The sequence below is a fragment of the Sebastes umbrosus genome, chromosome 21 (genome assembly GCF_015220745.1).
Source record: "Sebastes umbrosus isolate fSebUmb1 chromosome 21, fSebUmb1.pri, whole genome shotgun sequence".
Classification (NCBI taxonomy): domain Eukaryota; kingdom Metazoa; phylum Chordata; class Actinopteri; order Perciformes; family Sebastidae; genus Sebastes; species Sebastes umbrosus.
In genome coordinates this window covers 5849510-5872106 of record NC_051289.1, presented here as the reverse complement: position 1 = coordinate 5872106, position 22597 = coordinate 5849510, and the positions used below count along the sequence as shown (strand labels likewise).

Below are 22597 nucleotides of genomic sequence, written 5' to 3'. Positions count from 1 at the left end.
GTCTCCAGGCTTGCCTCAGAAAAATTGGCTCTCGCGGTGCACCTTGACATTCGTGAATGTGTCCTGCAGTACTGCAGCTTTGTGTGTTGCTTATTTTAAATGTCTCATGAAAACGTTTTTTAGCACGGAGCTTCCAGAGCGCTTGAATTGATATTTTACTCTCTTTTATTATGAAGTACTTTTATGCTCCCTTGTGCTCAGGCTGGGCTTTGAGCTATAATTCAGCACCATCATGATCCGCCACTCTGTTTGAAGGAAGGAAGTTGTTTCACTTTTATTAACACAGTTCTTTTAAATCAGGTTACTCTGCAGCGCCGGAAACAGCGGTGTTGGTAGGCATTGAATGAAATTCTATTAATAATACCCCTCATACTGTACGGTTATGCTCAGTAGAGAATATTCATGAATTCATATAAATGGTAACCCTTTACCTTAACCCTCCTATTCAGCACTAATGAGCAGTATATAGATATCTCTTTGTATCTCCATAAAGCAGAAAATAATGTCAACAGCCATAAAAAAAATCAATTTTCACTGTTTTTAGGAATAATATATTGTATAATTTAGGCGATGGATCCAGGCTATTGGGTGTTTTCTTTCCACTAGTCTGAGAGAAGACATGTTATGAAAGAAAAATAGTTTTTGCCGGGGGTGTATCCCCTTAAATGTCAATTCACTGCTCATCAATGCTAAATGAAGTGTTACCAGTAAATCTTTATTTATGTTAAGTTTACTGTAATACAGGAATGACTGACTTTGTTTTGTGTGTTTGTGTTTTTGCAGATATAAACATGGCGGGCGAACCCAAGCCATACAGGCCCAAAGCCGGCTCCAAACGGCCGCTCTCCGCTGTTTACGGGTAAGATTTCCTTCACATGCGAAAAGGTGCATCCATAAATATTAACTATGTTTCACATCCTGCTGCTCCCGCTGATGTAAATGTGGAGTAATATTTTGAATATGATTATTATGTTCTTTTTTTTTTTTTTTCTTTTGAACCTTGAATTTCTAATTGACTTTTTGAAGCTCTCCACATTTCTCAGCCATGACTGGAGTTTGTTCGGTACGGGGCTCGTAAAGCTCAGAGGAGATGCTGTTGTGTAAGCTTCATTAAGCATGACCCTGATTTTCTGCCCCGTACACATCTCCTGGTCACAACCAGATCAAAGCGGTGCTTGTTTACTGCAGTCTAATGTGACAGAGGAGCAGACATGTTGTTTCTCTATTCACTGGGACACTTTTTATGTGTACTCTGCTAGTTTGTCCATTTTTATATTCACACCAATTTACTCCTTTCTGAGTTGTTGGTTTGTTGCATTGCACGTCTTATTTTACAAATTTATTAGTTTGTGTTTTGTGTTATTATAAACCCTCATTTGCATTATATAGCTGCCGCTGAAAGCAGCCAGGATGTAATATGGTAATTATCAAACAGGAACACGAGAGGCAAAAAACCAACACTACATCGCTCGAAATTCAAAAAGTAATACATTAATCCTAATTAAAATTCCTGTGAGAATAGCAGCATTTCAAAAACAGCATCTTCTTTTCTCCTCTTCTCTTTATTTTATCTCTCTCCCTTAAATTATAAATTAGTTGCCATCCTGAGCGTGTAGCCTACTTAACATTGATTTTCCTCTCCAGGGTCGAAGATAAGATTTTTTCTTTCATTCTGCGACTGTATTTCTGCTCTGAAAGTTTTTTCTTTTTTTTTCTTTGTTGATCCGTGGTCTTTGCATGCCAGCGTGGCTTAGGCTTGCTGCTTAACCCGCGGTGAGTTTTAGGCATTAAAACTAGAGCGTGTCCGTTCGAGTCAAAACAGCTTGAGTGTGATCTGCTTACATTTGACAGATCTAACATGGCTGGTCTTAATACAACCCATCTCTTTGTTTATCTGTCTCTGCTGTCATCCTCCCCCCTCTGTCTCTCTCTGTTTGTCTCTCTCACAGCGGTTATGAATTTGATTACGAGTACTACAGGGAGGATTTCTACAGCAGGTATGTATCATTCAAACTATGTTATCAGATTTGAGATTGAACAAGGAGAAAACTGACTGTTATGGTGACCTTCAAATGAAACTCATGAGCTCCTGTTTACAACATGGGAAGCTGTGTACACAATATGCTCGGCGTTCAAGTGGTCATGAGATCACCGCTGCTAAGCAACGGCAATATTAATGTTACTGTCGGCGTCTAGAAGCCACAGAGGATAACAATTTAGCAAGTTAGCAAGCGGGTAAATGCAAAGGAATAGTGACAGAGGAAGAAAGATGATGCCGTTGGGAATATCTACATTTTCCTCAGACCTATTATAAAATTTCAAAGAATTACAATGTACGACTAAAATTACAATATATTAACTTTACTGTGTACCGAAAAATGGCCTCCGCCATTTCTGGCAACGTCAACAAACACGTCACAACTCGTGAACACTCAGCTTTCAGAAACTTTCCACTTACGAGGTTGTGAATACGACAAGAGGGGGGCGTTCATATGAACTCTTCTTGTGAACACGGCAAACACAACCCCATTTGAAGACACCGTTAGCTAAGCCTCATCCCCCTTAGTTACTGTTGCTATGCCTGTCAAGCTGTCCGTTCTACACTGAACATATAGTTTACAATGCTAACGCTGGCAGATTTACCACTCCAAATATCTAGTATTTTTTATAAACAATAAGTTCTTGATTTCAGATAGAGGTAGACAAAAGCAGGCTTCACATATATAACAGTCAACTAACTTTCTCTAGCAGATTTTGTAAGCTATAGCTGGCTAGAAAATTAAGATAAAGTTAGTTTGCGTTGGTTGAAAACATCGTCTTTGGCTGACGTTTGAATATTTCCAACTAACTAGATTTGAAATGAGAATCTTTTAAAAGCGGGTCTTAAATATGCACTTAGAGTGCTCCAGGGATGACGTATTTTTGTAGGCCAACCAGGAAGTTAGCATCGCCCGGTTCCCTCGACAAAAAAACAATGGGATTTATGCATTGGATTTTGGATTATTGTAGAAAATAAGCTCTGTGGCAAACACATGTTTATGATACTTATACATTTTATTCAGCAAGATAATCTCCACAAATGAACACTACGTTTATGATTCTTGAAGTGTGAATGCAATCGGCAGAAATAAAAGCTAACGTTAGGCTATAAACGTGAGCCTAACGGTCGCATGACTTCAACGTCATCACCACTAAGCTGAAGGCAAACTATTGTTAGGCGTGATGACGTTTAGTAGTCTCATTCAAAGGACACGTAAAAGTTTAAAAATTCAAGAGAGGGATATTTACAGATGTATTTTATTTTACGCAGTTGCTAACAAGTGGCTAAATGAGATTACTAAACGTTATCACGCCGAACACTAATCCGCCTTTAGCTTAGTGGTGATGACGTGAAGTCATGCGATGTGTTCGTTTATAGCCTAATGTTAGATATTTACTTCTAACGATTTTACATTTAAGAATCATAAATGTCGTCATTTGTGATTATCTTGCTGAACAAAATGTGTAGGTATCATAAATGTTTGTTTGGCCTATAAAAATACGTCATACCTGCACCACTCTATAGGACTCCCCTCTAGATATGTGACTTTTCCTCATTAAAAGTCTCCCTCGTCAGATTCAGTAACCTTCCCACAGAGGCGGCTTCAAATAGTCAACTTGTCAAAATGGCTGAAGAGATCAAGCATGCAAACTCGAACGCGCTGATGAAGGAAACACTTGTTTTCTCTCTCATTTATCCGCCAGTGTTCTGACTGCTTATCTGCGGAGACATTTTCTAAATGTCAAACTCGTTGAGAGCCGTGACGGACGACTACTGTCACCGGAGCACAGTCAAAGCTGACACCTTCATTTGACATTTAGCACCCTCTTCTCTTCATCCCCTTCACTTTCAAAAGATATGTGAGGGGATTATTTGCATGCGTGTAATGGCCTGGGTAGTCGTACAGAAAGAGTCTGCCTTTTTGTTTTATGTGTGCCGTTTGAGAGAAAGAACCCGAGAGAAATCCATAGAAAATCTATCTTGAAATACAACACCGGGAACAGATAATAGGCTTTAGAAAGAGGTGATGGTGAAATAAACGGAAAAACCTTTTAGCTCTAGATGGACATTTTCTGAATGCTTCAGGGCCTCTTTTTAAAAGACGAAGTGTAAGAAGTGAATTGTAATATTATACGTTTTTCTTTTCTTGAGGCTCTTTGACTACCATGGCAGAGTGGCCCCCCCACCGAGAGCCGTGATCCCCGTCAAACGCTCCAGGGTGCTCGCTCCTTCCTCCCGCCGCGGGAAGACATCCTTCCCCATCAAAACAACCTCCTCCTCCTCCTCTTCATCCTCCAGACCTCCCACATCCTCCTCCGGGCTCAAACGTACGTACAATAAGGTGCTTTTTTACTTATCTTGTGTTTACTACTCAGATTTTATTTGTATTTTTCAAAAGAACGCTGCCTAATTACGCTAATGGCATTCTGTCCTTTTCAAAATAAAAGGCTTAATGCAGATCTCACAGCTCTGAGAGAGAGAAAGCAGTGGCATGATTCAGCTGTGCTACTTACGCCACGCCACTATAAAAAGCTATTTAATTCACTAGCAGCTCAGAACAAGTCACACTGCAATGTAGAGCAAAACACTAAATCGCAAACACAAATATAATCCGAGCTTTGCGAGCAGCACCCATTCAGCAAACAGCGCTATTCCTGTCACCCAGGATCCATCTGGATCTCGTTCGCTCCTCTGATTAACTGGTGATGCATTATAACGCCCTAAATGTAATTAATGTGAGATTGGGGCCATCTCTGTGGAGCTGTGGTCAGCTGTGTTTCCCTAAACGTTAGACTCTCTCTGTGTAGCCTGTGTAATTGGCTACAGTGTTTATTCCATTGTTGCCTGTCTGGGCCGGTGTTATCAGCGCGAGCAGCTTGGTAAAGTCTGTGAGGAGGACCCAGTTGCAGTTGGTATTATGGCGAAGGGAGGAAAAAAAAGCTCCCATCCTCTTTCTGGACAGAGTCAATGAATTCTCTCCTCTGCTGCTGTATGTTTGGGGGACTAATTTGTGCCTGCCAGTGCTGTGAAAAATCACTGTTTGTATTGACTTTGGCCTAGATAGATGGGACAGCAAAATAAGGTTTGCTCGTCCAAACAGCAGGGAGGGTTGGTGCCACTCGGTGCTGTACAAGTGATAATTCACTCTGGGGGGGGGGAACAGCCGTCAGATGCACGGATCACAACGATGGATAGATTTGTGTTTTCAACATTAAACCCTCTTTGACGCACAATGTTGAATGTCAGTTTATAAAGACAGGATTTGGCTTATTTTGTCTATTAAGGAAAGACTGTGAATGATGGATGATTTTTTTAGGCTGCATTGAGAATGGGATATTGTGGTATTAAATACTGTATTTATTAAGCCTGAATGTTCACCAAAGTTCGACTCGACTCGATGCGTAGATGCATACTGACCTGCTGCCTTCCTGGTACAAAGAAAAAATTGCGTTCTGCAGTAACGCAGCATTACTTGGATTAATAACTGCAATAAAGTTACTGTTTTGGAAATTGTAATCGCGTTACTGAGTAAGTAGGTGTACATAATTGCATGGAAAACTCATAAAGATGGTTTAGAAATCACGTTTCTCTGCATTATGTTTTAAAAATCCGTTCATTCATCCAAGCTGGTAACTTTTCAACACCTATTTAACTATTTAGAGTCTTTTTTGACATTTATAATGATTAATATTTTTTATTTATTCATTTTTTTGTACTTTTATTTTTACCTTTATGTATATAAACATATTTATTTATTTATTTATTTATTTATTTTATTTATTTTATTTATTTTATTTATTTTATTTATTTATTTATTTAAATTTTTAAGTTTTTACATTTTTATTTATTTTTTTAAATTTTTTTTCCGGGGGGTTGGGGGGATATTAAAATGATCCATGTCCACTATTACAGATGTATGTAAATGCTGATGATTTGCTGTTATAGTTAATCTAGCCCCCAGTATTGAAAAGTAAAAATTTGATAAATTAATTTAATTAAGTAATTCATTATTTCATCATCAGCATCATCGGCCCTGAAACTCTTTGTCCAGTTTAATTATGATATTCAAGAGATCCTCACTATCCCCGAAATAGCATTTTTGAGGTTCATCATGAAGTCCTAAAATTAGACCCATTTCTCATTCTTATCTAAATCTAATAAAGCTTATTAAATAACAATGACTTATATCCCCCTTTTCCTTTTAACGCGAGCTATTTAAAGCCGCTGTGTTGATGAAATGATGTGGGATTAGGACGTGTATGTTGTCTCTCTGCAGCTTATGTGACTGATAGCACAAAAGGAAAAAGGCCTGGAGGCGCCGATAAATTAAAAACCGTTCCACACTTTCTTATCTTCAAAGTAAGCTGCCCAGAGCGAAGCGCAGATAATGTTGGAATAAGGAAGTGAGTGTACATTCATGGACGCTGGTTTGTACGATACTGAGAAGGAGATAGAGACACTTCAGCGTGTTCCCACCATCCAGATATCATTGTATATCCACTATTTTCTCTTTTTTTTTGACCCTTCAGAAAGCTGGATTTTCTGCTTCCCCGTAGCTTTAGGGTAGACGGCTGCTTTACAAAACGACATGAGACTATGTGTTGCCTTCAGTGTGGCATTATACACCCCTTTTTCTCCCTCTTTCTCTCACACATTAATCATCCTGCTCTATTGGCAAATACCGTACAGGATGCATGCATTGGATCTTACCTGGGCTGTTTTGTTTTCAGCATGAATTCTTGTGAAAGATTACAGCGAGCTAATATGTCAGAAGTTTTTATCATGCGTTGACATCCTTTAGATGTTTTATTCATTGGTTTAGCTCATACATATATACTGTATACTAGTGCACGGACATAGGAGTGGATCTGCATTGTGATGTGGTGTGGGTGTAAGTATACATCAAAGAAACTAACTTTAAAAGAGGCACATGTAGACATGATATCACACCAGTAATGTTCTGATTCCACGCATGTCTCCCGCCTCTGATTTTCCGGCTGCAGCTTTACAGGAACTCGTGGGTTTGTTTACCGAGCGCTCATCCGTCCTCGTTCCAGCCTCCGACAGAATCTGATAGGTGTCAAAAAGAATTTTATGTTTTCTTCTCAACTTCTGGAGTCTGTTTTTCCCCCCCTTTCCTCTCAAAATATGACATGTTTTAGCTGCCGAGGGTTGAGGAATGAGATTATCTTATTACTTTTATGGTCTTTAATCTGCTCGGTTCAAGCTGCTAAAGAGCGCACCCCTCGTTTCTGCAACCGTGAGACGGGCCAGATTGAATTAATGGTGACGTCCTACAGATGCATTTATTATTTTTTGTTATTTTCGGCAGATGTTATTTGCATATGGCACATAAAGGTTAAGACTCAAACTTTGGCATGAAGCGGTCACGCCTCATTTACCCAGAGCTCAGATAATGTATTGTAGAGTGAACACAGAGAGTGTAAGACCCAAAGCAAAGGAGGAAGAGGAGAGCAATTATTCATAAGGCAGTAAACAGAAGCTGTGGGAGGGCAAACTGAGCCCCTCGTTTCTCATGTGGCACCGTTAGTGAGGTAATGATCAGGCAGAGTTGCAGTCAGTGTGTGACATTAAAAAATGCAATTAAAACACGTTGATATACGTTTTTTTTAATCCAGTTCAGTGTCCTCAACACAAGTGTCAATCATCAAAATTAGATTTTAGTCTTTCTTTAATCACCCTGGATTAACAGACATGCTGGTTCTTCATGCTCCCGACTGCAAAATAACATTTTAGCAATTAAAAAAAAATGCATGTGGGTATTTCAGAGCTTTTCTTCCCGGAGTTTCAGTTAATTTTGCTGTGTTACATTTGAATTTGTTGTTTGGATTTCAGTCGTGTTGAGTCAATATGGTAATGGTTTATTTTATGGGTCCCATAATGTTTTTATAATTTCCTGGAAAGAAGAATGTAATTTGGTACCACAGAGACAATATTCTCAGACAGTTGTTTGGAGTTCATTTGGCTGTGTTGAGTTTATAAGCAGCTGTCAATTTTTAGTCGTACTGCTATAATCTTAAAGGCTGGAAAAAACAAACAAATAAAGACAAACATTTATAAACCAAGGTCAATATTCATGTATATTTGGAAACCATATTATCCGTGTTTTTTGATTGTATGCTTGCCTGAACAATGATTTTACCTTTTTGTATGTTCAGCTATCCTGCTGTGAACTGATGAAAAACTCATTATGCTACCAATTAATTAGATTTACTTAAGGAGGTGAACCAATTGAACACTGTCTCCATCACAGTGTAAGTAGTTACAAATGACATAGTCCTTTCCAGAAACATGATTTACAATCGTATAGCAGTTAATTTCTACTGGGACCAGTAAAATAACGTTTTATAAAAGAAATTCGTAATAATAAACTCTGCGATGGCAATCATGCTAAAAAATGAATGATAATGTATTAAAGTAATGAAAATTACTTTTATATTTTTTGAATCCTTGAGATTTCAGTTCTGGGTAGTTTGACGACACTCGTGGGTTACTGGTGAGTCCTTGAGAAGCTACTTTATCAGAAATACAGAGGACAAAGTGGTACTAACAGCACATTTCTGTGACTGCTTCAAAATAAAAGCCAGGTACTCAGTGTTTCGCCTGTTGAATGCTTTTAATTTGATTAATAGAAAATGATTGTTTTGTAACTTAATACCGTTCTAATCTGGCTGGCGGAGAGTAAACAGTAAACAGTGAGGCTGAAATCAATGAGATCAAATTTTAAAACCCTAACATGTCATTTCCTGAAAATCCCTCGTGCATGCGAAGACAATTTGCATCCATTATGGGAATGACGGACTCCGCCACTGACAATGAAAACTACCATATAGAGAAGTAATAACAGAATGTAAATACTCGGGATGTCACGAAATTTTCCCACTGGTTACTGAACTTGTGACAACAGCGGTGTTACCGATTACACCGGACATTTTACAAGAAAAGACTATGCTCAATATCTGTAGAGCGCTTACTTCGATCTTAACTGTTGGATGGCTGTGTGTCTGGCCTCACCGGTCCAGCTTTCACTGCGGGGCCGCAGGTTTCAACCTGGCGCCGTTCCGCCGCACACACCGGCTGTGACCGCTCCGTCCTCCGCACGCCGATTGCTTCAATAACATTATGGTTCCCTTATAGCATTGGGTTTAAATAGGCACTTTTGCGTTTCGCTTTGACACCAAATCCTCCGCCATCGCCTTGTCCGTCAACTCTCTCTCGACCCGTGAGTGATAAGTGTGTGAAATCTGACTCCTGCTACTCTGTGTTAAGACTCCGTACAACACTTTCACTTTCAGTTTGTAGCGCCTGTCATCCGACTATGAGATGATAACACGGTGCTGATATGCAAACATTTACTAAATGGGTTTTATTTCTATTTAAAAAAAAAAAGGGAATTACATTTAATGGCTATCACTGAAAAAATGGAGATCATAAGTACCATCAAATAAATAAATAATAAAATAAAATCTTAAGGATTATAACTTTAAGATACTTTTAACTGACATTTACAATATTCGCTAACCAAGCAGATACTATCCTAAAGTCTAAACAATCTCCACGCTTTATATAATCACCTAATGCTGACTGAAAGATAGCTTACAGTTTGTTCAGATATTGGCTTTATTGAGCAAAACTTGAGCGGCGCTGCACAGCGTGGTGGGCGTAAGCTGCGCGTTAATCTTCAAATTGAAAGCAGCAGGTCCACATTCCCAGCAGGGGAACTTTGCAGTCGGCCAGATTGAGATGTTGTTCCCTGAGGAACGCGTGACTCACAGTGATGACACGATATCCAAAAACTAAAAACTAAGAGCATTAACAGATGACAGCGTGCAGTCTGTGATAAAACCGTATGAAGCAGCATCATTAAAATGAGTGCACAGATGAAATAAGGACAAAGTTAAAGTAGTTATAAAATGTGTTTTCTGTGTTTCTGTCCCTCAGCGGTGAAGACGGACCAGCTTCAGACTATCAAACGGGAGCTCACTCAGATCAAGTTGAAGATCGACTCTTTGCTGGGACGCCTGGAGAAGATCGAGAAGCAGCAGAGAGCCGAGACCGGTGAGCAGCACACAGACGAGTCAGAGCTAGGAAAGGGAACAGGGACGGCCACCACTGAGGGAGGGAAATTAAGAGCACACGCTGGTCATAAGTCTTAGTGACACTGTGGGAGATAAGAGCAATAGAGCTCTCCGTCATAGCAGCAGACGGGTGTCAACGCCACGCTGACTCAGTTTATATGGGAGGTCTTTATAGATGCCCTCCACTACAGGACAGTCTGAGAGCAGCTCACTGTGAAGGTCATTTAGACTTCATGTCATGTTGTGCATGTTTTGCAGACGTGCTTGTGATAGTTTGTTCAAACTTTGGGACTTTTTTAACTCCGTGACACCAGACAAGTCACACCAAGTCTTGGCCGTCCTCCAGGCAAACTGTGATTTGTTCAAAGTGAGAAAGAAGTGTTAACAATGAGAAATCCATGTTTTCTGGTTGGAAGGAGATGGTTGTTTATATCGAGCAGCTAGCAGCGAGGAGCATGCAGAAGTATTAAATGACAACAGGCCCTTTTTTAGCAATTTTTGGCAAGGTGATTTACCATAAAATTATTTTTAATTTCCCCTAAAATCTTGATTGCTTGATATGTTTTGTCTCTCCCATCTGTATCTGAGTATAACTCGGGGCTGTATCCCTCTGTGAGATTTTGTAATCAATTAGAGAAACAGCAGGTATCAGTGCAGGGAGGCCAGGCTGGTGATATTTGATCTGTTTTTCTTTGGTTTATTTAAGGCGGCTGAGTTTTTAATTTGCTGTAAACAGGATAGAAAAAAGGATTTGAACCATAGATTGAACGTGTTTACCTGAGCTTAGGCTGCAAAGATGATTGATGATTTCTTCAGGAAAATAAAGTATGCATTATTCAACAACATTATGTGGTATATATCGCCCACAGCAATACTTGTCAGCTCTTTACATGTTTTTTATCAGATTTACTCTTTATGTACCAGATATCTTTTAATTAAAAACAAAAGTCATGAGCCATAAATGTATTTAAAGATGAGAATTTGCCCGACGCCGTGCAAATTCACATGAAAAATTAAAAAAATCTCACGTAAATATATATAAACGTACAGATAAATAAAATAATCAGGAGTTTCTGCTGAGTTCTGAACACAAACAAACAGAGAAACTCTCCCACAGACACAGTTGGTGGGTCAGTTGCTTGCTAGATTACAGCTTATGTACATTTGGTGCATTGGCTGTTTGGAGCAAATAAACACAAACTGTCAAATTCATGCAAATCGCAGAAAATTTGCTTAGTTTTTCTGTCTGAAAACACCTGACTAGTTTCTTGTTTCCCCAAAAACTTTTGTATTTAGTGGAATTCCAGAAATTTTAGCCTTGCTTAGCATAGAGCACTAACACCATGGCTACACGGGAAAAGCATCACATCAGCAACTGCAGTCCTCCGTCAGTGGGCTCTTCTTCTTTCTCCATTTTGTGCCTCCTCGTCTCCTCGCTCCTCTGGATTGTGACCTGGAAATTTATCTCTGTGCTCCATATTGAAGGATGTCACAATTCCTAAAATGTATCTGGAGGAGCGTGGAGGCTTGCTGAAGGAGCTATAAGCGAGAATACACCAGTGAATCCTTTGCGAAAGTCTTTTCGGCACCCGTGACGAATAAAAGAAGCGTGACAATGGACAGCTGATGCAACTGTGCCACACGTCATATTTAATTGACGTTGCTTTAAAAGGACGGCTCTGAGGCGAGGATGTCTCATTTGGTTGAATGCCTGTTGCCTTGACACCTCCGCTCGCATGTCTCGTGAGCGGGACTAAGTCCGAGGAGAGGAAGCGAGGAAAGGAAATGAGGACAAACTGGGAAAAGGGAAAGTCTACACTTCATTCAATCATGTACTTATTTGGGTTAAGTGGAAAGCTGAAAATAGATGCTTGGGGTTGATGTTGTGCTGGTATAGCTGGTGTGAAATACAAGAATTTGGCAGCTGCTGTAGACGGCTGCATTGGTTAAATTGAGAGTGTGTCTGTTCTGTTAGATCATAAATCAAAATGCATTTGGTGTTGACAGGGTTTATGTCGCTCGGTCACTTGTTGAGGTCGAACCACTTCTATCCGGCTGAGCGTATGGAGCAGCACATCCTCTAGGGATCGCTAGTGGAGGCAACGCTTTGCTTTGTTTCTGCACAGATTTTGAAAACAAAAAAAGGCAGCTAAGTTTTCTACTGCTGTGTGAACTAAAGAAAAACAATTCTTTGTGCCCTTCCTTTTCACCCAGAAGCTCAGAGAAAGTACGAGGACAACTGCGACTCCCTGCACGAGGAGTCCGTGTCAGAGACGGCGGAGAACTCCGGGGAGGATGGGGGCATGGGGGCGCTGGACGTGGAGGCGGGAGAGATGACCGACGGAGGCGAGGACGACTACGACGAGGAGGGCAACCACCATCTGGTAAGAGAAACGCCTGACAGTTCCTGACAGGGAGGGAAAGAGCAGGGCACTTTGGGAGATCTCAAGTGGGCAGACTGTCTTCCCTTCGGAAAGTTAATTTTCCAGAATTATTCATGGCCACAGATCTGAGAGAGCGAGGCTTCACATGAGTGAATGGTGAGAGCGCCCGGACTGACAGTTTCTCCCTGTCGACCCCGGCTCAAACTGTGGAAGCGAGGCTCTTCACAGGCCCACACACACACACACACAGGCTATAATTAAAGCAGAGGGCTCAAGACACATAGACGGAGCGTTTAAGACCAGACCTGCATGGGCTGCTGTGGATCTGAGCGTGAAGCGGTGGACGTAGAACAGTATGAATAGGTTTCCTTTCACAAGGTCACTGAAGAAATAGCAAAATATAGAAAAACCAACCGGAGCCGATGTGTTGAGAAGATTATATATTATATTATAAATAAATAGTTATGTAATCTATTGAATGTCATGAAATAAAAAGAGTCCCACACGTCATACTGTACACTGGCACAAGGGGTTTGCTGATCTACAAACGCTGATTTTCTTGCTGTAGAATTGTTAGAGAAAATATGGATTTATTATTGTTTGGCCTGTGATTTCTTATATTTTTCTCTATACCACCCACAATCAAAAAGGTTTGGCCACCCCTGTTGTAATCTATTAGTATTAATCTAATCTATTATCTATTCCTAGACTAATTCTTGTCACAATGTTTGGAATGACAACACAAAATACTTTGGGGAGTCGCCTTAAAAACATGTGGTTAAAATGTATTTTTCTGATAGTAACTGGTTTAATTCACTCATATTTTACTACAACTTGTGTATTTTTCTTACCTTGAAAGACGCTGAGTCACTCACAGATTACAAAGGGTTTCCCAATATTTCATCCAAGGCAGCGATTGACTTTGATACTTTCATGAAATGTCTATTTTCAATGGAAAAAATGTGCCGTAAGATGTTGGGTTGAGCTAGAACTTAAAAGACAGACCAGTGTTTCATGAAGTCTTTCTGTTTTTTTATTGAAGAGAAAGTGTTTTCCTTCCATTTTGTGCTTTGAATATTAAAAAACTGAATATCACTGAAGCATTTAAACTAAAAGATCTATTTACAATCTTCTTTACACTGTTGTGTTCAGATGTCTGGCCTTTCAACTTGATGAAATAATGCTTTAGTTTAATAACAGTTATCTGTTTGCTGAGGGCTCCGTGTTATACAGCAGTTATTTGCCGATAATGTTTTCAGACATAAACCAGACGGCCACTCTGTTTTCTTTCACACCGCAGACTTTTTCAAGTTCAACCATCGAGATCTAATTACCGTCAGGTTTCATCTGGGTTCAGTTGTGCAGTGTGGCCGTGTTTTCTCTATTATGCTATATATATTTATTAGCCATTAAACAGGTGAGCGTGGCCATGCTTTCCCTGATGAAAGCTTGGTGCCCCCGCTAATGGAAGACATTATTTTTCAGAGACATGGTGGAGGAGATTTATTTGTTTCCTGAAGGTCACGTTGATCACAGATTGTGATAATGTACCACAAAGACTGTTGGCATGGCTGCTCCTGTTGGAGCGTATATCAGCGATGACCTTTAGAAAAGATTAAATACAACCTGTGTGCTCAGATTAAAGCGCTGCATCACATCCATGATTTCAACTTCTTCTTCTTCTTCTCTCTCCTTTTCAGATAGAGAACCATGTATCGGATATCGACAACTGAGATCAGGTAAGGTTTAATCCATTACAGCATAGCCAGTCTTCATTAAAGGCCTTACATCCGGTCCTCATTAACAGACTGAACCGCTGAACTGTGTCTGGAGCATCTCTAAACATTCGTTAGTCATCTCCTAAATCAGAAGCTCTATGACATTTAGAAGACCAGCTCCACTGAAGGGCAGCTAATGCTGAATTCAACAGAGGAGCAATAATGGCGTTCCAATGGGCCAGAACTGCCCATAAACAACATTCATCTAATTGAATTGTGTGGAAGGGGGTACAAACGGCGAGTCCTAAGGTGCAGAGTTTCCTGCCTCTCGCCTCTCAGGGTGTGGGTAATGATGCAGCCACATCATCACTGGCTCGGCGGTGGCTGGCTTTTAGTAGCGTTGATGTAACTTTGAGTTAAGACGTCTTTTTTTGCTACCGGGTAAACAAAGGAAATCTAAAAAATGGCAGTGTTCATATTTGCACCTATTTCATTTTAGTCTTAACAAAATTGTTTGTTAGTTTTAGTTTCTACTTTTAGCAGTCAGCAAAAACTAAAGACATTTAAGTGTAGTATTCACCAGTGAAGTTTTAGTCTTGCATTGCATGCAAACATTTTTAATGTTTGGTTTTTGAGCCTTTTTTAGGCTGTCACCATCTTTACAGTGTACAGTTACCATGGTTACAGGTGTTGTTCTAGTCTATTGAAGTTGGCAGAAAGGGCACCGTTCAAATAGTTCACGCACTATGTATCTGTGTCACTTCCTGTTGTAATAGTCCTTCCCCCAAACTTCCCTTTCATTCCTAAACTCTGGTCTGTGTGCTAAATGTGAAGCTAGAGCCAGCTGAACTTAGCATAAAGATGGGAAACAGCTACCCTGACCTCTAAAGACCCTGACACACCAAGCCGACGGTCGCTGAGTGTCTGACGCCCTAGTTTTTGTGGTATGTCCCACACTGTCGGCTATAGGGTGCCCGTGTTGGAGGCTTTTCGGCCAATTCAGCATGTTGAATCGAAGGGAAGGGGTGGGTGGATCCATCCAAAAAAAGCGATATTAGCGTCACCTATGTCTCGATTTGAAGATCGATTCTAGCGCCAATAGGATCGATACAAAAAAGGACTAGTTTCTCTCTTCTACACTCATTTGTATTTCATCAAAGAGTAGAACTGTCTGCAAACAATGTTCTGTTGTACCGCTTGATTCTCACTGCTGTTGTGATGTTCTGTGAATTCAGACAACAAATGCAGTTACTAGTTATTCCGACAGACACATGATGGCTGAAGAAAGAGGAGCATGTTTGGAGCTATTTCACAGCTGTGAATGTTGTTTGAGGGTAGTGCGTGCTTTTTTAAGTTATTAGCACTAAAAAAAATGTTAAACATTTATTCTTCTTCTTTGTTTATTAAAAAAACTGTTTTCATGTTTGCACATTAAATCTACAACATTCAAAAAAATGTGCCTTTAAAAAGTGTCATATTTTTTAACATTCATGTGATGAGTAATGTGAAATTACATGAACCACTTTCAATTATGAAAAGTATCGTATCAGTATCAGTGAGTTCTGCCTTTGTATTAATTGGTATTGGATCGAAACCAAACTTTGCGTTATCGCCCACCCCTAATCGGCGGCGGAGCTCGTCGATGAAAGAAATCACTCTGATTGGCCGTTCAGCTTAAACGAATCGGTGCACGAGAAGAGAAACGGAAGTGAGGAAAGCAGGTTAAGTCACACCGAAGACTCTTCTCATTTTTCATTTTCATCTCATCTGATCACTCCAATACACGGATATTTTCACAACGACATGACCATCTGGAACGAAGCTAAGCGGTGAGTGCACTCATTTCATTTCATTCACATTCATTTCATTTTATCATCACCATTTTCGAAAGTGGTGTGAAAATGTTCCACCTTTATCCTTCTAATTGATAGATGAACCCAATAAATTACCATCAAAACTCTGGCCCACCTTCAACCTGAGCAGAGGTCTAATCAGCCAGAATAACAGAGGCTATCCTCTTAGAAAAGCTGACTCATATGTTTTCGTGTCCGAGCTGTTTATTTGCTGCTTGTTGTTTTACTTTCAAGTGGGATTATGGATGCATTTATTCCATAAATCTCTTCCTTTTTACCGTCAACAAACTGTCAGCTGCTCTTAACTTTTAATAGCAAAATTGTCCACAGCTTTCTATTTCCCATCTGCCTGTCCAGGCGTCCCAGTTCTATCCACCTCCTCTGAAACCACGTTATACTTCAGTTTTCCATTTCCTTTCCACATGTCCTCCTTCTTAACATTCTATCCTCACAGCACATACATTTGGAAAACCTGAAAATCCCACTCGAGGTCGTGGAGAATATGTGAATGCAGGCAGGCCTACCGTGGATAGAAAATCACAGTGAGAAGAACCTCAATAAGTCATGTCCAGAAGGATTAGAGAGGCAGCTCCGGCTACCAGCGGAATGTTTCTGCACTTTTCCCGAGATATTTCTGAGGCCATTCAAAACGGACAAGCTTTAAAACTCAGCTTAATCCTCACCAGATTTAAAGCATTATAAATAGCCACCATGTTTGAGGAGGATACACGGTCCTATAATGTGTTTTCATCACTTTTTCTCCTTTATCACTTCAGGGTGAGGCAGCAGACGCCCCCGGTCGCTGGTATTACAATTCATCATCACCTTCAGGAGACGGGAAAGGATCTCTGAGGGATCAAGACTCTCATTCTGGACTGTAAGTTGTGTTCAAGAGATGCTGAATCACATTTAGACGCCCAACTGTGCAGCACAAACCGAACGTGATAAAGAAAATGTATTCAAGACCCATTTTAATGCATCGGCCTCATGGATTTTCTGTGCAACTTATATTTCATTGCAAGAGGCTGACAGTATCGTGTGCTAATCCTGTTCCTGAAAAAAATAAAACAGACGGGGATGAAATGAAGGCTTTTACTCAGATTTATAAATTGAATTACGTGGAAAGAAGGGAACATGACATTGTTGATCAACCGTTGCTGCTTTTATGAAATGTGTTTGCAATGTAATTTCACAAACTGTTTTTCAATGAATTTCTGTTGTTGCTCCAAAATCAAATGAATAAAAGGACAGTCGGAACAATCTGCGACCGCAGTATGATATTCACAACATAAATGAAACATCGCTGGTTCGGATTTGACTCATGCATAAGCCAATCGCTGCGAGCATAACTTTATCCAGCTTTATCCATTTATCACACAAATGCCCTGTGGGGCTGTTCCATCATATATTCCAACTCCTGCCAAGTTTCAGAAGCAGAAAGGGCTTCCTGTGGTAGAGAGCCAACGCTGGCACAGGCCTCCTGCCAGGGAGCAGTGCCCTAACGTCTCAATGCGCTCCTCCCTGCTCAGCCTGTGCATCCCAACATGGACCGCTGCTGTTCAGGAGCCAACGCCCTTTCTCCTTCTCCTCTTCCTCTTCTATCTCCCTCTGCACCCTGCATCGATTCTGACTTACGTAGGCAAAGGAGCGAGGCAAGGTTTTATAAATTATATATAGATGCCTTGATATTATCTATGTGATCCGTGATTCAGATCGCTTTAAGGGCCAGTGCGTAGCATTTCAGGGGATCTATTAGCAGAAATGGAATATAATATTCGTAACTATGTTTTCATCAGTGTATAATCACCTGAAACTGAGAATTTCCATTAGCTTCGAATGAGTCCTTCATATCTTCATAGGGAGCGGGTCCTCTTCACGGAGTCTGCCATGTTTCTACAGTAGCCCAGAACGGATCACCCGATTCAACTGCTATCAGCTCATTAAATGTGCGTTATCAGCCGTTATAAGCCTCATAGATGTGGGCCAGTAAGGGTCTCTGTGACGTCAACCATAGGTTTCTGAAGAGCGGTTGTGAAGCTCAAAGTGGGTAGCTCCGACCATCGCCATCTTGTCAGTGACGACACAACCTGACTCCAAAAATGGGCAAAGAGGGGGATCGTCGGAGGAGCTGAGGCGGCCCGGGTGACGCAGCAGAGCAGGCAGCTAAAAGCTAATTTTAAGCCTTAATATAATTTAAATTGGGGATTTTGTTTTAAAATTCACTACCCGTAAAGTTGTCATGAACAGGGAAATTAGCTACAGTATAGAGACCAAAACCGTTTTTTGTACCAGGCTGTAAACATGTTTATTTCTGCTGTAAAATTGGGAATTTTTTAATGGGGATTAACTCAGGTGGCCATTTGAGGAACTGTTTTTAGCACTTCCCGGTTGGCTTCATTTCTCAGCACTGGAGGTTACCGCTTGGTTCTAAGATGTTGTAAAACTGAATGAAACGTTGAACGTGAAAGTGAAATTTAATGCTTTTGAACGGCTTTTGCTCCTGCCATAATTACTACAAGATGTCGCTGTCGTCTCCTTTTATTCTTTCATTCAGTGATCGTCCATGTCCTAGTGGGTGTAGCAGGCCCCCTCTGACCCACATCTAACATCTAACGCCCATTTAATTACCTGATAAGTCTAACCGGCTGAAGAGACAAACCAAACACTGGCTTCGCGTTTTTACGTTACCTGATCGCCACCGTAGTTCTCCGACACACTTGTGAAACTGCAGTAACGTGAGCAGCAGAGAGCGAATGGCGTTACCGCGGTTTTGCACTCTGCAGTTCACGTTATCGCACTCTTATAAAGGGAGGCGGTTGCAATCTGCAACCAGACCACTAGATGCCGTCAAATCTTACACACTGTACCTTTAAATTTCTAAATCAATATGGAATAATCTATCATGACAGTGGCTAATGTTGCTTTAAAACAACCTAAAGAAGTTTAGAGACAATACAAAACCCGTTAAAATACCCATAAATATCAATATTAAAGTACAACCTGTGGTCAGATGAAGCTGAACATTGGATTATTTGTCCACTCATTTGGTGCATTTTACTAACATGATGATTTCTACCAGTTCATTGCCGCTAACATGCAAACAATGTCAAATGCAGCTCGAGCTTCAGCTGAGAGATTTTAATTAACCTGATTATAAATAAATTGCTGCAAAGTGGAGGATGTCACAAGTGACTGGATGTCAACATGTTCTCCTATTAATTATTCTCATCATGTTTGCCTATTTCCCCCAGTATGTGCGATGACATGTAGGCGTGATTGTTGTCTCAAGCTTTCCTTTAAAACCATTCTAGGCGGTATTTAGGTGTTAGGAACTACAGATAATGTGCACCAGGTGTTTCAGCTGATTGGTCAGTAGTGACAATTAGCCTGCTGATGTCAGTTGGCACACCTGGTGTATATAGATAGCTGTAGATCGGGTTGTCAGCATAAACAGTGGAAGGCTAGGAAGGCTAGTGGACTAACAACATTCATCACAGCTGTAAATTATACAGCTTCTTATCAAACACTTTGCTGTCATTAACCTCTATCATTGTCCTTGCACTCACTGCAGCCAAGTAACATCTCTCCTTCTCTGCTGCTGTGTTGAACACTTCCTCTTTTGCTTCAATTCGCGCACAGAAGCATGAACTCCCAGCTGGTGCGACCACACCTTAACTTCTCCTGGGGGTGTTTTTAAAGTATGAAAGCAGACAGGCCTCTTGTCATTGGAATAACTTTATACTAAGTCCCTGAATTGATGTAAATGCTGAATCGTGGGATTCAGTGCTGTTATTCGTTTAATATGTTGTTTCACCCAAATTACTAAAAACCAATTGGTGTCTAGTCGAGCAGATAGTTGTGGTTTTATTTGCACAGGTTTTGAGATACTGTATGTGCCCTTGAGACGGTAAAATAAATTTCATATGGCATTAAAAATGGCATTTAATAAAAATCAACAGCAGTGTTTCTTTTCAGACACAACATGCAGCAACATTCTCCTGAATTTATCTCATATTTTCTCTTAATTTTCTGTTAAGAGAAAAAATAAATCAACTCCAGATGCACCAAACATTTTTAACAATCCCAATCCGCTTTTACCCAGGAGTGCTGAATAATGAATCCCACCTGATCATAAATTGGAGGCGTGTGGCCAAATGTTTATTATTATCATAGGTAACGCCCCCTTAACACTCTAAGGGCAGGTATTGGCATGAGTAACGCCCCCAAAACGCTATAAGGGCAGATATTGACATAGGTACCGCCCCTTAAACACTATAAGGGCAGATATTGACATAGGTAACGCCCCCTAAACACTATAAGGGCAGGTATTGGCAAGAGTAACGCCCCCAAAACGCTATAAGGGCAGATATTGACATAGATACCGCCCCCTAAACGCTATAAGGGCAGATATTGACATAGATACCGCCCCCTAAACGCTATAAGGGCAGATATCGACATAGATACCGCCCCCTAAACGCTATAAGGGCAGATATCGGCAAAGGTACCGCCCCCTAAACGCTATAAGGGCAGATATCGTCATAGGTACCGCCCCCTAAACGCTATAAGGGCAGATATCGTCATAGGTACCGCCCCCTAAACGCTATAAGGGCAGATATCGTCATAGGTACCGCCCCCTAAACGCTATAAGGGCAGATATCGTCATAGGTACCGCCCCCTAAACGCTATAAGGGCAGATATTGGCATAGGTACCGCCCCCTAAACGCTATAAGGGCAGATATTGGCATAGGTACCGCCCCCTAAACGCTATAAGGGCAGATATCGTCATAGGTACCGCCCCCTAAACGCTATAAGGGCAGATATTGGCATAGGTAACGCCCCCTAAACACTATAAGGGCAGATATTGGCATAGGTACCGCCTCCTAAACACTATAAGGGCAGATATTGGCATAGGTACCGCCTCCTAAACGTTATAAGAGCAGATACTGGCATAAGTACCGCCTCCTAAACGTTATAAGAGCAGATACTGGCATAAGTACCGCCTCCTAAACGTTATAAGAGCAGATATTGGCATAGGTACCGCCTCCTAAACGTTATAAGGGCAGATACTGGCATAAGTAACGCCCCCAAAACACTATAAGGGCAGATATTGGCATAGGTAATGCCCCCCTTAAACGCTATAAGGGCAGATATTGGCAAAGGTACCGCCCCCTAAACACTATAAGGGTAGATTTTGGCATAGTTACCGCCCCATAAACGCCATAAGGGCAGATTTTGGCATAGGTACCGCCCCCATTGTCTTTATTGCTCTGGGAAATCTACGCATTTTATTTGACCTTGGGTAGATAATGGTTCCCATGAAAACTGTGGGTTACTAACCTGAATTATGGTGTTGTTTATATGTAATTGATCATGGAACTCTATTTATTTCTTGTCCCTTATTAGCACAAAACCTGGGCAAATAAAACCAAACCACCTGGAGTAAGCAAGAAAATACTGTTTTGTGATTTGATGAACTGACCCTTTAAATAGATTATTAATTAAATGTGAAGGACAGGTTGCCTTGCACAATTTCATAAACACAACAATCAAACCTGGCAGTGCTGCCTGAAAAAAGAAATCCCTAAAAATAAAATGTCTGTCCTGCAGCTCATTCAAAATAAATGTCTGGTGAATGATGATAATGTGTAATATTTAGCACTATTTTTGTATCCAAAAACATGTCTAAGGGAAATGGCTCTGCTACATGTTTATCTTTTTTGCTGGTAGCCTGTTATTTAAAAAGCAGTATGGTGATGTGTCAAATATTTTGCAAAAAGACTAAAAAAAGAAAATCATTGCTTTTAACTGTTGTGATTTATCTGGGTCACTTTAAAAACTCACTTTTAGTTTGCCCTGTAAATAGTCATGTTTATTTCAAACAGACTGAAAGAGACATTTTATTAAGTTTAAAATAATGCTGAAATAATGTACTGACAGTTTGTTGGAGTCGTTGCAGGTTTTAACCAGAATCGTAGTGTCACTGACAACTGTTGTATAGAAATGTACATTTTTTTGTAAAGATATTTTTATCAAAAGGCATGTTTACTGTAACTTTGTATTTTCAGTTCATGTATAAAAACGTTATATTCCAACTGTTGTAAGGCTACAAAACTCATCGTCATTGTAGATAACTATTTGTGTTCTTTATCAGTCAATAAAATGTTTGTGTCCTATATTTAACTAGTCAAATGTTTCAATGATCAACGCTTTATTTTACAAATAAATATGAACTGAAGGACAAAGAAACCTTTTGTGCTTCATTGTTAAAGTGCAGACGTGATAATTACTTACAGATTGTTTACAGACGAGTGTAAATATTTGGTGCTTCGTTAAGTAAGGCGTGCCACTTAAAAATCCATTCTCCCTTCTCATTACCATGCATCTTCCGTCAACGCAGGCTGCTCATTTAATCATGATTTATATAGTTGATTATGCAGCGCATGTGCCACCGTTGCCATAAAAAATGACACTTTAACAAGTTACACAGCACAGTGTTTGAATA

The 22597-nt window shown here is 40.4% G+C and overlaps 1 protein-coding gene and 1 long non-coding RNA gene across 9 annotated transcripts in view; both read left to right on the top strand.

The window, feature by feature from the left end:
• The window catches only part of LOC119480730 (RNA-binding Raly-like protein), a 114880-nt gene extending 97525 nt beyond the window's left edge, over positions 1-17355 (top strand). For 3 of the 4 annotated variants that reach the window (XM_037757262.1, XM_037757261.1, XM_037757264.1), the window contains 7 exons: positions 784-859; positions 1950-1997; positions 4193-4368; positions 10004-10120; positions 12355-12524; positions 14225-14263; positions 16872-17355. In XM_037757262.1, coding sequence (XP_037613190.1) covers positions 784-859; positions 1950-1997; positions 4193-4368; positions 10004-10120; positions 12355-12524; positions 14225-14257 — 620 coding nt within the window. In that variant the 3' untranslated portion in view covers positions 14258-14263; positions 16872-17355. The remainder of the gene's footprint in view (positions 1-783; positions 860-1949; positions 1998-4192; positions 4369-10003; positions 10121-12354; positions 12525-14224; positions 14264-16871) is intronic. The other variant, XM_037757263.1, reaches the window with a different exon arrangement.
• A 649-nt stretch (positions 17356-18004) lies between these two features.
• Positions 18005-22337, top strand: LOC119480980. Of its 5 annotated transcripts, none has more exons than XR_005205044.1 (4): positions 18005-19490; positions 19522-20420; positions 20462-21006; positions 21255-22337. It is a non-coding gene; the product is annotated as an uncharacterized LOC119480980 (long non-coding RNA). The 5 variants fall into 5 exon arrangements; XR_005205043.1 differs by having other exon boundaries at positions 20462-21211; positions 21296-22337; XR_005205042.1 differs by having other exon boundaries at positions 20462-21211.
• The last annotated feature ends 260 nt before the right edge of the window (positions 22338-22597 follow it).